Source organism: Diadema setosum, chromosome 2 (assembly GCF_964275005.1).
Source record: "Diadema setosum chromosome 2, eeDiaSeto1, whole genome shotgun sequence".
Classification (NCBI taxonomy): Eukaryota; Metazoa; Echinodermata; class Echinoidea; order Diadematoida; family Diadematidae; genus Diadema; species Diadema setosum.
This window is the reverse complement of record NC_092686.1, coordinates 31327751-31344550: the sequence shown is the minus strand read 5'-3', so window position 1 is coordinate 31344550 and position 16800 is coordinate 31327751. Positions and strand designations below refer to the sequence as shown.

Below are 16800 nucleotides of genomic sequence, written 5' to 3'. Positions count from 1 at the left end.
TCATATTTTGCTTCCTAAATTCACACACAGGACACTGTATGAACACAGGTAAGACAGTGTTGGTTGTGGTAGTGGTGGTGGTGGTGGTGGTGGTGGTGGTGGTGGTGGTGGTGATGATGATGATGATGATGATGATAATAATGATGACAGTGACGACGATGACGATGATGATGATGAGGATGATGATGATGGCAAGTGATGGTGGTGACAAAATGAAGACTGATAATAGACCATGATGACACCAATGGTGTCATTGATGCTGATTACGTTAATGGTTCATGATAACATAAGTACTTATTCACAGAAATTATTTGAGATACATGTGCACCCCATAACTGATTTTACAATTAATCTCAACCACACCAACACACATCCAAATATTACGGACCATTAACAGACTTCCAGCAGGGTATCAACTATGTATGCCATCCTTAACCTTACATGGCAGAAAAGAGAGATGCATAGAGTTGCAGAAAAAAATATATATATTATATATTTCTCTCTTTTTTTTTTAATACAAAGCAGGCTGACTTAAGTGACACCCCCTGCCACTTGTCAGATCATTATAGTGCAACTGTAAGTTTTCATTAGAAAAATAATGCATAATATGTCTCTCATTTGACATCTTCTTGTAGCCCCACAGTCATCATTCCACCACACAGGTTACAATTACAACACTATTTTGTCTAGTCGCAAACATGCACCTCAGAGCGTTAAGACAGACCAGATCCTGGAAGAAAACTATGCTCCACAATGTTGCTGCAGTCTATCAAGGAGTCATTTCTTCGCGGTGCACGCAAAACGGTAGGTGTCGTGACGACCATCATCTGCCAATAGAGGGCGCTCTAGCTGACGTCCATCTGGGTGGCCTGCTCCTGGCTGTCCTGGTCCCACTCGTCTTCATCGGAGCCCTCAAAGTCCTGGAGGAATCCAACTGTGTGAGTGTTTGATAAGACAGGTGACAAAAACAGTAGGGAAATTATAGTTTTTATGATATAATATGCGGCTCACATCTCACTCATATTTCAGCTTTCAATAGAGTGTTCATATTTTGAGTCTTTTGTTACATTCATGTCAGATGCCATCTATTGTCAGGTGAGAATGATAAGGGCGTTACGTTGCAACTAAACCCATCATGTTTGAAGTAACTTAATGCCCTTCTCATTCTCAACCGATGTATTGATAGTTCAGTACATTTCCTAAATTTCATCAAATAATCTTCTTCTTGTGTAAGAGCGGTACCGTAAATTACTTACAATACAGATATGACAACAAACTGGTCGTACTATCGATGAAAAAAAATAAGACTGAATAAAACTGAATTTTGCAAAAACTGAATTATTCATCAGCCAAAAGTTATCATAACAATTTCGTTTTTCTGAAACGTGGTAGTGAGGGTATGAAAAAAGAAGAAGAAAATAACTACCCCAAATATGAAAATGACATATAAATAAGGAAGCCAAGAAAGGTTATTATTTATTGATAACTCAGCTGTATCATATAAATATAATTCATGAATATATTGAATACAAATCTTTTTGATCATACGATAAAATAATCTCTGGAGTCAGAAACAGGAATAAACTTGGCCATGCTGAAATTCATGTCTCCAGTGAAAGAAGACACATCCCTAAACAAGACTTCGACAGGAATAGCCTGTGAACCAACGGTCAGTACTGACCCTCATGCTTGGGGAAGTCGGGCAGTCTCCCCGCCAGCCTGGTCATCTCTGCGATGAGGTAGTTGAAGTGCTGCTCGGCCTCCAGCCGGTGGTCAGTGAAGTGTGGATCCATGAAGAGGGCGTGGAGGGGTAGTAATCCCTGTCTGACCACATCCAGCCTGTTGGCAACAGTAAACAAATCAGTGAAAACTTGTCAATAGTAATACACTCTGCCACACACTCGGTGCAATCCAACAAGGCTTGTTGAAGGAGGTCCTGACATTCACAAGCTCAGAGTATCTGCGTAAAGTTATATTCATTTGTCTTCTGTGCAAAGAGGAAATTCATACTTTCATGGAGCGTTGCAAGAGAATGAACTGTGCCCTCCCATTCTCCTGTACTGTAAAAGTGGATATTTTTGCGCAACAAATTTTTTTTTTTTTTTGTGCTCGGTCGGGAAAGAAGAGTTTTGCATGTTTTTTTTCCGCGAAATCAAGACATCAACTACTGGAACATACGGCAGGCAAAAATATTTGCATGCTTTTATTTTCGCGCTAGGTTCTGGTTGCACGAAATGCGGGAAAATTTCAACACCATGAAAATTTCCACTTTTACAGTAATATGTATCATGATTTCATTCACAAGATTCTAAAATCAAGGACATCTCTCTTTCTCCCTTGGATGCCACTTGCCAGTTGGGCTACTGTCCTCATCTAATATCTTATTTGCCCCACAAAAAATAATATTAGTTGTCACAGAGGGGGGGGGGGGGGGGGGGCAAGTGAGCATGTGGATTTGGACTTTTCTGATTTAAAAATATATGTATATATATTTTTTTTTTGGGGGGGGGGGGGTTGTTTCTGTTTTTGTTTTTTAAACTAATTTTACACGGAAACTGGGGTTTAACCAATTGTGACCCTGCACCACAAAACCAACAAAAAGTCGCCAGACATGGATTTTTAGTTAAGGACAGATTTTGAAATAGGAGACTCTAAGCTTTAAAGTGATGTGTAAGTCAATTCAAATGGACTCCCCTAAACTGTCTTAATACTGGAAAGAAAGCATACACTCTGGAAAAGTGTGAACTGAGAAAAGAGGCTCTGAAGTACAAGGTCTATTCAAGCGCTTATCTTTACCAAGCTGTGCTAGCTGTGCAATGAAAGGGACAAAACATAGGATGTTAACCACTGGGGCAACAACAATGATGGGATTATCAGATTAAGCTGAAAGTGATCATAGTTCTACTAACACATTTTGTCCATGATTAATGCCAACTTTTAAAGCAGTAGCATTATCCTTTCAAAAGTCATTAGACTTGAAAGTGAAGAGTGTGTAAAGGATTTCAAGAAATGAAAAGGGGCCTCTAAGACACACCTGATCATTTTACTCTCCCCCAATAAAGGGTTGTAGAAAAACTGCTGAAAACACTCTTTCCCATTCATGCTATGATCCCAAATTAGAGAATAATGTATAAGGATAGCTCTTTCAGAAAACTCAAGATTGACTTGGTTGACCCATTTCACCTTTTTTGAGTCCTCACGCAAAATCAAGGGGTGTGACTTTTTGTTGCTTTTGTGATGCAGTCATAATTAATTAAGACATTTTATACCTGCACACAAAAAACAGAGGTTATAATAATTTTACATCAACATACATTATAGGCATTTCAGTTCAAGAAACTTAGACCTACTTTCCCCTTGAGAATAACATTTCTTTGGAAATGTAACTTAAATTAACAAATCGTCACCACAAAAGAATTGGGGCTGCTACTTCTGCAAAGGTGGATGACACATAAATGTGTCACACAAAGACACCCCTTTCATTGTTCTTGACTAACCTGGGATTGTCAATGTCCACCTCTGGATCCAGGGCCTGGAACTCCCTACACAGCATCATCACCAACGATGCCACAACCTGTTAGAATGGAAGAAGCAGCGTTCATTTGTGCACCATACACAGATATGAACACTCATTCAGCACAATGACAAATTGACATATGTTGATGAGTGGAAGCGATTGTATCGAGTCATTAACAGGTTCATATGGAAAAGATGCCCACACAAATGTGTCAGCAGGAGACATCAAGAAATACAAAGGAGAGAATACAAGTTTGATTTGAAACAAAATACCATGAGCACCGATATGTGAACCTGTGCGCTATACAAATGGCCACTATTATCAAAACACACACACACAAAAAAAAAACCCAAAAAACTCAGATTTGTGGGAGTTTTGAATGAACATCAATGGGTGCTAATAGATTATTGGTATACTGCAGCACGATAACAACACAGCGTGCAATGGGAGGGATTTGGAAAATAACTGGACAAAACACAGAAAAGCATTTTGACTGGTTGACCTCCTTACATAAGACCTATCAAATGATGCTAAAAAGCTACCAAATCACAAGCTTTTCAACATGTTAATTTGATATCATTCAAATAGTACTACACAGTCATCAACGTCGAGTAACATAACATATTGAGAATCTTCCCTTTAAGAATGTGGCGGTAAACCAGAATCCATGTCAGATAGGTCAACTCACCTCCTCACTACACTGGCAGTCCGTGTCTAGGAGGAACGCTGCTCCTTCCTCGTGAGTAGAGGTCACGTTGGCTAGGAGCACACCAACCTGTGATTATGAAATGATGTTACATGCATGAAAGTTCACGAGAACCATGATCCCATCACCCATCAAATCGGTCCTTACTTTTTATGAAAATAAGAAAGAGGGAGGCCATGACAAAATTCTAGATTTCTCTCATCATACAATCTATACTTTTGGCAATTTCCTTATTATCTAATGCTTGTTATCTTATCAGAAGTGTTACGCTTTTAATCTTCCTCCGTATCCTTGTTCAAAATATATCTTAAGATCAAGACAATGAATGTTTCTCTTGGGGGAAAATAGCTCATTAAAGAGAAGAAGTTTGCTTTTGATCACACATTGTAACAAGTGAGCTGTCCATCAACTTAAATTAAAGACACCACTTTGACAATCGGTACATCATCCAACTTGGCATCTATTAGGTTCCTGTAAATATTCGAATTGGTTCCTGTAAATAGCCAAGTTGGTCACATGACTGAATGACATATCATTTTTACCACTGTTTACAGCCATATAAATTGAATAACCCACTTCATTGATTCCAAGATTCCTTATCTCCTTTGCTTGATTCTTTTTTTCCCCTGAGGGCAAAACTTCCAATGTCATCCACGGAGCACATATAATGCTAGTTGCAAAAAAAAAAAAAAAATGTCATCCAGGCTTTTACCATCCCAGCTAGCTTGGTCATCTCATGTTCTTCCATCTTCCCTGGTGATCCTTGGTAGACACACTGGTAGATTTGTAAGAGGAGACAGGAATCTGCAGAGAAAGAATGAGTTGCACCTTCTCAGTTATCATGCAGTACCTTCACCGACTTTCCCAAAATCAGCACAGAACTCACAGCGCATGCAATAGTATGCATTTTAAATGATTTCTATTCAGTGATGATGAACGTATTGAGGTTACAGCAAAAAGGTAGACATATGTGGAAAACCCAACTTAAGACAAAATACATGCATTTGCACATACAAACATGAACATACATACATACTTTTTCTTAAAGTGGCATTGCACTGTGATGATACTGTATCTATTTTTTTTTTGTTTCTTGGTTTGTGTGTTTGTTTTTTTTTTTTAATCAGTTATCACTCTGACCATGCAATGAGTGAATATTCAGCATGAAGAGATATCCTCAGACTACAATCCTAAAGACAAACATGCACATAAACAAACACACAAATACACACACACACAACATTACCCGAGTGATTGCACATCTTCTGGGTGAGCAGCCAAGACTTTGTGAGGGTGGTGAGGAGAGAGAGGACCAGGCAGCGGGTGTGCACAGGGCTCTCTGTCGAGAGGTGAGGCTGGAGCACCCCCGATGAAAGCAGATCCAAAAATCTGATTGGAGGAAGGCAAGGTTTACTCTCGTCAGCATAGTTGGTTCAAACACGTGCATCAGATACTTGATTGACATTATGAAGCGATGTAAATTCGGTTTGTATCTACAACATTCAGTGAGGCCTACAATGTCACAGAGTATGCAATCTTTTCAAAGAGGACCAATAACAGATTTTACACAAAATTTAGTCAGGTAAATAATTCATGTAAATTACGAAAATCAAGAGTATTTTTTTTTCTATTTTTGACATAACTCACTAGCACTTTTCACTCAAATAACACATGCAATAATCAAGTCTAAATCACAAAACCCCTCAATGTCTTCATTTGGGGATGTTATCAAGGAGCGCTTATTGCCAAGAAACTTAGGGAATGTATGTAGGGGTACCATATTCACTGTTCTCTAAGTACCTATATGTGAAAGTTCTTTTTCTTGCTTTTTTTTTTGGGGGGGGGGGGGAGGTTATAAATATTCTAACACTAGAAATGTCGCTACAGCGACTGGTTATACCCCCGCCAAACAACATTTCATAAGCTTTGGTCAAAAAACTGAGGAAGTAGTTAAATCCGCAAGATCTTTCCTTGATCTTCTGCCATTAATATGCCGTTACCATGGCAACGTACTTTCGGGTACTGTCGAAAAATGCGTCTTGCACATCTACAACCAAAGGCACACATCTGTACCAAGTTTCATGGAAATTGGGCAAAAACTGAGGAAGTAGTTTGCAACACAAAATTTTCCATCATTTTGGCTCATAATATGTGAGCTGTTACCATGGCAACATACTTTTTGTCACTGTCAAGAAATGTGTCATGCTGACCTATATCCTCAGACAAACATTCAATATGAATTCCATGAGAATTGGAAGAACACTGATGAAGCAGTTTTGCCATGAAGCATTTTGCCCTATATTTTATCAATAACATGCCGTTACCATGGCAACGCACTTTTTGCCACGGCAGAAATATGTGTCTTGCACATTAACATATTCAGATGAACATCTGTACCTAATTTCATAAAAATTGATCAAAAACTGTGGGAGGAGTTCGCGACGCAAGATTTGTACCCATTTTTGCCCATAATATGCCGTTACCATGGCAACGTACTTTTGGGTACTGTCAAAAAATACGTCTTGCACATCTACAACCCAAGGCACACATCTGTGCCAAGTTTTATGGGAATCGGTTGAAAACTGAGGAAGTAGTTCGCGACGCAAGATTTGCAACGGACCGACCGCCCGACCGCCCGACCGACCGACCGACCGCCCGACCGACCGCCCGCCCGACCGACCGTCCGCTGATTCCTATATACCCCCTTCAAACTTCGTTTGGCGGGGGTATAATAATACTGTAAAAACAGAAACATCTGCAACATGAATCTTTAGTAAATTCAAGCCAATGGCCTTTTCTGCAGCATGAAACTTTCACAAAATGCCACTGGCATTCAATGCATTCTGTAGAAGAAAAAAAAATTGTGTGCATTTTACTGTTGTGAATCTTGGTTCCTCGCGAAATTGTAAAAGTTTCATACATGTGAAAATTTGTGGTTCTAGTCTACAGTACTCTCCATAATTAAATATTCTCTTTCAGCTTGACACTGACTTCAAGACAAGTTACAACCCATCAAACTTGAAAATTAGAAAGCTAATTACTTGTGCTGCTCTTAAAGGCATCATTTACCATTTGAAGATGAAACAAAAATCCAGCTTTAGCACTTCAAAATAGTTCTAAAATGTGAGTTACGGATAGCAACAACCAATGTAAACATATTATTCAATATAATCCATGTTAAGTATTGTTAAATATACAAAATGTGAACAATAGATATAATAGAATTGTTTCCAGATTAAACCATCTACAGTTATGGTTTATGAAGAAAAATAGTAATATCTCCTTATGTTTTAGGCTTTAGTGCAATTTTTTTTTTCAATGTGGTAGGATGTTTTGTGAGACAACTGATCTACACATATGCATCAAATGTGATAATTTGAACATTTTGTAAATCACTGCTCCCAAAGGTAAACAATGCCTTTAAAATTGATGAGACAGAGTAACATCTCTGATACTACAAATACTAAAAACAGATCAAGGTGGCAAAGGAGAGCACCACTCTGGAGATGCCACCCTACACAAACCTGATGGCATCCTCTTCCTGCAGCTTCCTGGCTAGCTCCAGCAGTATCCTCAAGGCTGTGTCTTGGATAGTCGTGCTCTGACCGTCGGCACGCTGGATGCCCACAATTTTGACCAGTCTCTTCAGCAGCTGGCAGCTCGAAGGCAGCAAGCTGGCCGGGATGAAGGATGATGACGACGATGATGATGAAGATGGAGATGATACTGCACTGTGGTGACTGGCACTTGGGAGATGAGCGACGGAAGAGCTTGGGGCCTGGGTCGGCTGCGTTGAGAAGATCATAACACGCACGAGCACATAAAAGAATCAGTTTGCTTTCCTACAACCAGAACACCACTACAACATTAACAATTCCCTTGGTAAAATGCTGGTCACAGGAACTAACTGCTTTGAACAGAGTGACACATTGAAGTTGTAAATCATCATTCATGAAAATGAGAAATATGAAGAGATGTGGCAATTAAAACAGACCAGCACATAGTCTACGTCACTGCCGGTTTAGACTTGATTTCTGCATGTTCTATCTCCAACTCCTGAACCCTACTCTTATAACATGTACTTTTATTCATCACGTTAACACACATTTTCAAATCATAAATTACAGGCAAATTATCATGTTGTAATAAGATAAGATCAAACACCTTACAATGGGAAAATGTAGTAAACTAGAAATGTCGCTAAGGCGACTGGTGTATGCCTCCGACATAATGCATGGTTCTCCTAATAGGTCTATAGTACAAACGTCTTGACAATGTGTGATGAAAGTTTCACACAATTGGCAAAATATTAAAATGACAGGTTTGCCACAAATGTGCTGAATGTTCACTTTCCTAGTTCACTAGGTTTAATTGGATGAATTATTAAAACGTCAGAGTGCAGGTATTTGGGGGAACTGATGATTTCTACTTGACTTTTGACCCTTTTATAAGTTTATGCATAGAGTAATTTTCAAGGTATTGAGAAAAAGTATAATTTCAGTATCAAATGGTAAAATAGTATTATCTAAACCTGGCCTTTGACCTTTGACCTCACAGTTCCAAAGAGAATTACTGTTAGGTAGAACATGCATAAATATGTAAGTTTCATGATAACACCTTGAGTTACTTTTGAGATATGGAGGAAGAAGTGCAATTTAGCACTTTCACTTGACCTTTGACCTTTTGGCAAGAAACTTCCCCCAGAATATATATTGGGTTATGCATACATCAAGTAAAAAAAAAAAATCCTTCAGGCATTGCATAAATATAAGGAAAGCAGTGATATTTTGAGGAGTTGACCTTGACCTTTGACCCCTTGACCTTTGACCCATGACCCCCAACTTCCCTAGATAATCACTGCCCATCGGTACATGCATATATACTAAGTTCCATGAAGATACCTTGAACCATTTGCGAGATATGGAGAAAAACATGAAATTTCAATCTTTTTTTTTTCACAAAATAACCTGTGACCTTTGACCCCGTGACCCTAAAATCCAAACAAAGTATTATCCCCCCAGGATATACCCTCATACCAAGTTTGATGCAAAACCACTTCACGGTTCTTGAGATATCGACAAAAACAAAACGGGACGGACGTACAGACGTACGGACGACCGGACGACCCGAAAACATAATGCCTCCGGCCACTTTGTTGGCGGAGGCATAAAAAAAACCAAAAAAACCCAAACTTACGTCTATAAGAGGGGCTGAAGGATCAATTTCCATCAGCGATACGTCTCCTTCTCCCGGCCTGGTGGCTTCCCTGTCTCCCTGGATGATGTGGGTGCAGATCGGTGGGCAGTGAGTGACCAGGGTGTGGAGGGTCTGCAGAGCCACCTCAGCCACACCCCTGGACCTCTCTAGCTGCTCCTGCTCCTCTTCCCTGGATGCCTCTGGGGAACCATCAGAGCCCCCGCTGCCCCCAGGGCATGTGGACGCAAGAGTAGAATCGTTCGCACCGATGCTACCCAGTCGGACAGCGTCAATAAAACAAGCGAGCTGTTCCTCGAGTAATGGGAGCACCCCTAGTATTGCAGTGGAATGGTCCGCAGTCAAAGACTTCTCAGCATGCTGAAGGAGGTGCTGCACTCTGGCAGAGGTAGTTCCGGTGCGGGCATTCTCAGTACAAGCAGAAGAGTTTAGCAGCATTGATATTGATCTCATAGCCAGGTTATAGCTCTGACTAGTGTAATGTAATTCATGCTCCGACCTTTGAATAAAAAAAAAAATTTGTTTTTAATAGCACATGCCACGAATAAAGTGTTTATTTAAAGTGCAAATGTCAGCTATAACCACTTGTTTCTCTGATCACTTGAAAGATGCCTCTTCATTGCTTTCTGACAGAATATGAGATGTAGTTTCATCAACTAGACAAAAGAATGGAAGTGTACACACAAGAATAAGAGATCATCACAATGATTTGAGAACACATATATCTTGTGGTTTAAAAAGGTTAAACTAAGAGGCTCCTTAACCCTTCCTTGATTATAAAGTTTGTATTCATGGAAGGAGATAGTACTGGACAGGAGAGCTGCTACAAAATGGATCACAAAGGCCGCTGAGGTGTCTCTATTCTTTTCTAAGTTTTTGTCGTTATTTTTATTTTTCATTATTTTAGCTTTGTTTTGTTCTGTTTTCACAAGTGACCAGAACAATCTAACTCCATCGAGCCCACCAAGCAATCCTCTTATATCAAGACAAATCTAAAGGGGATTTTGGGTTATCTATTGATTAAACAAAAGAAAAAAAAATGACTGGAGAAACGAAACATGTGACAGATGCTATGTGCGTAGACCACAGTTTTTACTCACTCTTTGGGAGCACTTGGGGCCGGTTTGTCTTCATCCCTGAGTGGATGGCGAGGGTTGAGGTAGTCACTGGCTGCCTGCAGTGCCTTGATGAGAGAGCCTAAGGTACCCTCATGGCAGCTGTACGCCTTGGACAGCGGCTGCTCCAGCAGACGACCAATCAGCTGCGCCGAAGAGAGATGACCTTCGCGGCGCAGGTGAACAAAACAAGAAACCATAAACATGCCATGTTAGAGGTTGTATATCCCCTTGGGAAACGTCACAAAATTTTACATGGTTGAAGAATAATGTCTCTAAACATCATGTATGATATCTAACGGTAATACACCTCAGAGTTTATAAAACAAAGAAATGTAAAACTAACCCAATGTCACTTGAGAATTCCCCCCCCCCCCCCTTTTTGTCTCAAGAATAATGGTAGGAATCTTTTCAGGGTCTGAAAAAATTTCACTGAAAATCTATAGTATTGTTTCTCCCTCAATCATAAAGAAGTTTTGAGTTTTATCAATCTGAGGAAAGGTCTGAATTACCTACCTCTACAATATAGCAGCTTATGAAAGGAACCTAATTTTCAGGGTTGAAAAAGGGACACACAAACTTTACCAGGTTGCATCATATCCCCTTCCATGCATATCGAGACGTTTGCATTTCAACAGACTTGTCAGCAAAAGAGATCACAGACTTTATGTTAACTGTAGCTGTCTTTGAAAGCTAATCCTGAGCATGCCGCATAAAGCAGTAGAAACCAACAGCACCATAGCAGCAACAACAGACCCATGTATCTAAAGCATTTGAGGTTCCAAGGGTTTGGACACAATGTCCAATACTTGTTTACCAACAAGTGGAAGGTGGCAGCTCTCTTCAACCAAAACAACCGATCTTTCACACATGAAATTTTGACTTTGAAATGAGGCTTCAATAATTACAATGCTAAGGATTTGGCCAGAAGGTAGGATAAAAAACAAACTTAAAATGTCAACAAGTAGTATTTTGAAGACTTGAGCACTAAAAAACAAAATTCAGATTATCTTCTTTTTTTTCTCTCTTTTTTTCTTTTTTAAATAGCAGTTAGCAGACATCCAAGGGTCACTGATCTCAATTCATAGTAGTTGATAATTTGACAATAATGACCACTTGCACACATTGCAAGGCATAAAAAGATCATTACAAGAGAAAACAAAACAGCCTTTCTGTAAAATTCACTATTTTGGGTGCATGTCATCTGTCTTTCTGAAAACGCTGGTCAACACTTGTTTGTGAGCAGCAATGTAAAATCTCTTACCATTTGGATATGTGCCAGTCAGTGTCATCTTGGGAGATGGCACAAGGTCTCTACGAGATGCCAATCTAGCACTTTCTTTCCTGCGCTGCTTACAGAAAGCCACTCTAGGACTCCGTGCTGGAAGATGAGAAAAGTCAGTAATTTGAAAGTTTTACAGACTTACCTGATCTACATTTGTAGCTGTAATAAGTGAACTTCAAACATCTACCACCTAGAGAGAATAGTGTTGGCACTGCAATGCCTGATCCTCACACACAAATTATCGACAGTAAGTCCCACTTTCTTTTCTCGGAAATCCATCAATGGGTTTGACCTACTCTTCATTTGTTTTGTCTAAAGCAAAGATATGCATCTTATGCCAGACATCAAATAGATGTGAAAAATACAAGTCCCCATTTGGCACAAAATAATGCATTATGATTTGAAAGTAATCTGTCAGCCTCACCAATGGTTTGTCATTTCAACCATTGCAACTTCACCTTTTTCTAGCTGTGGGTTGCCTACACAAGACGGACTATTTACAGATGGATATTAGAGGGTTTGCAGATTCTTTTAATATTCCCTTCTTACTTGAGGTACAGCATCATCACAAGCCAGAGTGTCTATTCCTATTTAAATGTCAGTTTCAGTAATATGTTGTTTGCATGTTAACATACACCAAGGCTTTACACACAAGCTGTGCCACAGATTATAGAAAGTTCTTCACACACACCTGGACTCCTGGACAATGCTCTCTTGGGGCTGTGGGTGGTACCCCTGCCCTCTTCCACGAGTCTCATCTTGACGCGGGCTGGCGATCGAGCCGGCGACCCCAGGGCAGGGTTAAGCTCCATGAAGGTCTCCTTTGTCGGGAAGCCACCATCCTGTTTGGGGGAAGGCTGGTCTCCGGTCTTTCCCACGAGAGTGGAGCCATTGAACCGGGGGCCATTTCGTGGCGGTGTGATGGGATTGCGCGCAGCCATGGAGGAGGATGAAGAACCACCAGCCAGTAGGCGCTGCTCCAGACTGCGGTACGAGTTCTGGGCCTCAGCCAGCTCACGCTCCTTGAACTGAAGCTGTGTTTTCAGACTTTCTGCCTGTAGTGCAGATACAGAAAAGCATAAATTCAGTCATGCCTGAAACTAATGTTGAGGACTTGCTCAAAATCGGGCAATCAATAACAGCATAGCTGACTATTAAGCACATCAATCTGAACTGAGTTGATCACCTCAATTTTCTGTAATGCACATGCTCACTCCACTTCAAAGGACTTGGGCAAGCTAAGCAAAGTTAAAGGAGCTTATTTAGAATTTCCTCTCCAAAGGAATCCAGATCATAACAAAAAAAGGCAACTGAAGGATGGTTTTCAATGCAGCCATCTTGCATTTGTACCACAAAATCTGGAGCACAGATTCCAGTCAACTTGAGAATAGCTCTTTTTTTTATCAACTTTTGTTACTGGGTGTCACTGGCAATTCTAAAAATCGAGGGTCTATCACAACTTTATGTATGCAGGTCACACACATTAAACTTCAAATTATTCCAAGTTCTGGCTGAATGTGCTTTAATTCAAAAACATCCACAGCTTATAAGGTTTAATGTCTCACCTCTCTTGCTAATTCCTTTTCCTTCTCCGTCTGGTCCCGCCTCCATCTTTCCTCCAGTTCCACCTTCTCGCTCTTCATGCGGCTGACTTCGGCCTTGGTCTTGCCCAGGTTCTGTCGTAGTACTTGGATTTCTCCGTCCTTAGAGAACCTTTCCAATTTCAGGGAGTCCAGCTGCATGGCAGAAGGGTCAAGGACTAAAGCCGTTTGCCACAAAATTCAGTAAAATTCTGTCCAAATGATGCACATAAAATCAATATCATGGCCATATGGAGACATACAGCTAATATTCTGATAAGAATGTAAACATGACATTTGACAAAATAATGAATCGTGAAAACGGCACCTCTGGATAGAAATGTGCGATACTTGGGTCACATACAAAGGAATATATTACCACGGTACCTTTAAACAATTATGAAAACTCGTTTCTCATGTTTCTCTGGTAGAGAATCTCACTCATTACAAGTTAGCCTTTTATCATTTTACACTTTACTGCCTGGATGCAATCCAAACATCTGAACACAAAACTGGACCAATTTGTAAGTACAACACACATTTAGACCAATACATCCCCAGGTAGTTTATTCTGTTTTGTACTGACTTGTTGAACAGCTCTATCATAGCTCTGGTGTAGCCCCACCCCCATTTCAAAAGAAGAAAAAAAAAGTATTCAATGAATTCAGGATAGTAATGCTTATGACACATCATTTGTTTTTAGAGACTAATTTAGACTAATGTTGTGACACTCACAGAGTAAGAACTCTTCAGCACAAGACATTCAAAGGCTGCTTTACAAGATTTTGCATTTAAAAAAACATGGTTTTGAAACACGGCTTTGAAATACCATTTTTAAACTTGGCAGAGGAGATTTTGTTAGAGTTTCTCCCGAGTGTGTTTCTGGCTAGGCTCGCTGCGACTGTGCCATTGTGCATCTCATTATGTGCAGCTTGTCCCTTGGCAATTGGGTGAACAGGACATGCACAAGTGTGACATCATTTACCGTAAACCGTGTCTGAGATTGCGGTTACATTTATAGGTCTTTCTAAACCTCGTCTCTAGTGAAACATTCTGAAATGATGTTTTCAAATGTGACTACCATTTATGGTAAACTATATATTACAGAACAGAATCAAGACCATGTTTTGAGCCAGAAAAGTTGACTATTTAAAACACACCCTTAGATACACTGGAATTTGTGTATAACTCCTCTGCAACCTGTACTGTCTTTGGAAATAACAGACTTAACTTCAGTCTTACCTCTGCCTTAAATTTTTGACATTCTGCCTTCGTCTTCTCCAGCTGTTGGGCCATGTAGCTGGTTTCTGCAGAGTCTCCAATCCTGCTCTGAAGGGGCAGGTCCGGTGATCCAGAGGATGTGCATCCCGTGGGAGGGGTTAGTTGCTTGCTCTCCCCACCCTGGTGGACGACGTGGGCCGACAGATTGTAGCGCACCTCTTTCGTCGAGTTAGACTGCTTCTTTACCTGTTCTGATGTCGCCTGGGTAGACACAGTGAATCCCTGTGAATGGGGAGCATTCTTGCTGTGGAGGGGTACGCTAACGTTAGACTGCTGTAGCGGAGGGTATTTGCCGGTGGGCCGAGACTCGGCTGCTTTCTTCAGCCTATTCTGGCTGGAGGAGAAGGGCGGAGAGCTCTTCATGCCTTCCTGCGAGGAGGATTGGCGGCCGACGTAGATCTTTGCTGGTACCTGCACGTAGGACACGTTTGACTGCTTGACCTGCTGCTCTCGTTGGTGAGGCATGGCGGGTGGTTGCTTCTGCTGGACTCTGTTGCTCAAACTGGGAGGAACGTTGGGGGATCTGGAGGCAAGAGGCTTGAAAGCAAAGCCACGTGAACGGACAGGTTTCTTCGTCTTGGCTCCATAGTCATTACATGAATGCGCAACATCATCCATTTCAAGTGCTCTGTCGTAATCACTCGTGCTGCTAGTCGAGGCAACATTGGGGCACTGCGAGGGCATCTGACTGAGTGCCTGGGACTCAATGTAATCAAGTTTTTCCAAATCATCTGCTGTAAAGCTGTCTTCAAAGTCCTGGAAAGGGTCTGTCTCTGTCTGCATCTTGTCCCCACCTATTCTTGGTTTCTTGCTGGGGGCAGGATATGCCATCCTGTGTTTTGGCGAGTCAACAGTCCGAGAAAGCTGGGTGCTACATCCCGGTCCGGAAAATAGAGGATTAATAGCCATGCTGCATCATTAACCCTGCCATAATCATCATTTTCCTGTACATTTCTGGATGGATAATGATAGCAAAAACAAATGAAAACAAACAAAAACACACAGATGTTCATGCAGCACCAAAACACTTTACATGATTACATGTTTCTGACTCATATCTTTCATTATCAAGAACAATGCAGCTCCTGAACTAACAGATGTGTACCTATCCATGTCTAGGATTGTAGCTGCAGTTTCAAGGTATTCTCATAGTCAGTGTGTGCTCTCTCCAGTAAGACAGCCCCTTCCTTCGTGGGAGATACATGTATATTATGCAGACAAGTCAGATTCCCCTTTTACACAGTCTAACTCCTATGCTAGTAGCTGTGTAGAGGAGCTGTGTGACCAAGTCCAAATTGGCTCAGTATGATGATACCATCAAAATTACACATAAGATCTTTTGTATCCACAAAGACATCATTTAAAGTACCGGTATTGAAAGTTGCGACAAGCCCAGAGAAATATAGTAGAATTGTACGAGGTTTTTATATACTGCTTTGAGCAAAATATTGAATTTTATGACATGAAATTTAAATGTAAGCACCTGGTGCAAACTCCACTAGCGCCAGGTAAGATTTTCCTTGAGGTTATCCAGAATCTACTCGAAGGCAGTCTACAGGCTACTGTGTGGCTAGGGCTAAATCTGAACAGACACAAGGAAACAATGTTCTCAGGGCAGGGTGTCCTCTGGAGACTATCTCAAGTGCTGTAGGTTACCATATTTAGTTTTACCCTGTGGTACGGTAGGCACATCATAAGTTCTACTAGAGTGGTAGATCCCACTGGGGGAAATTACAGAATACCAGTTTTGAGCTGCAGAAATTTTCATATATTTAAGTGTATTTAACCAAGCATACAAGAGGTTGACCGAAAGATCGGTCTGTATCTTGTCGGGGATATGTTCTGCAGAGACTGCGTCTGGCTTCAACGATTCCCCTTATACAGACCGAAGGCTGTCCTATGGGTTACTGTAGGGGACACTTTAGCATGGAAACAGATTCGCTGGTGATCAGTTATCACTAAGTTGCATAGAAGTGCACGCAGTGCGTGCGCTTCTATATCCTTTGGTTATCACCGTGTGTTGAGTGTTTCAACTATGTGTGTTGTAGAGAGGGATGCTCTAGCACAAAAACCTCTCTGCTGCGATCAGTTATCACCAAAGA

The 16800-nt window shown here is 40.9% G+C and overlaps 1 protein-coding gene across 1 annotated transcript; it reads right to left on the bottom strand.

Annotated features, from left to right (window-relative positions):
• Positions 1-331: 331 nt before the first annotated feature.
• LOC140244065 (uncharacterized) lies at positions 332-15624 on the bottom strand. Its single transcript, XM_072323718.1, has 13 exons — positions 14660-15624; positions 13403-13573; positions 12529-12892; positions 11817-11933; positions 10538-10718; positions 9420-9936; positions 7748-8010; positions 5470-5612; positions 4936-5027; positions 4206-4292; positions 3498-3574; positions 1682-1839; positions 332-934 (listed from the first exon to the last, which is right to left on the bottom strand). Exons 1-13 carry the CDS (start codon positions 15605-15607, stop codon positions 846-848), a joined length of 3207 nt encoding a protein of 1068 aa, XP_072179819.1. The 5' UTR covers positions 15608-15624; the 3' UTR covers positions 332-845.
• Positions 15625-16800: the final 1176 nt, after the last annotated feature.

What these genes read in the sequence shown, in the direction of transcription:
- LOC140244065 (XM_072323718.1), bottom strand. Translation starts at nt 15,607, where the DNA reads ATGGCTATTAATCCTCTATTTTCCGGACCGGGATGTAGCACCCAGCTT. An exon ending in GACTGGCACATATCCAAATG is followed by an intron (nt 10,719 to 11,816) that starts GTAAGAGATTTT and finishes TGCGCCGCGAAG; the next exon opens with GTCATCTCTCTTCGGCGCAG. An exon ending in TGACCAAGCTAGCTGGGATG is followed by an intron (nt 4,293 to 4,935) that starts GTAAAAGCCTGG and finishes TCATAATCACAG; the next exon opens with GTTGGTGTGCTCCTAGCCAA.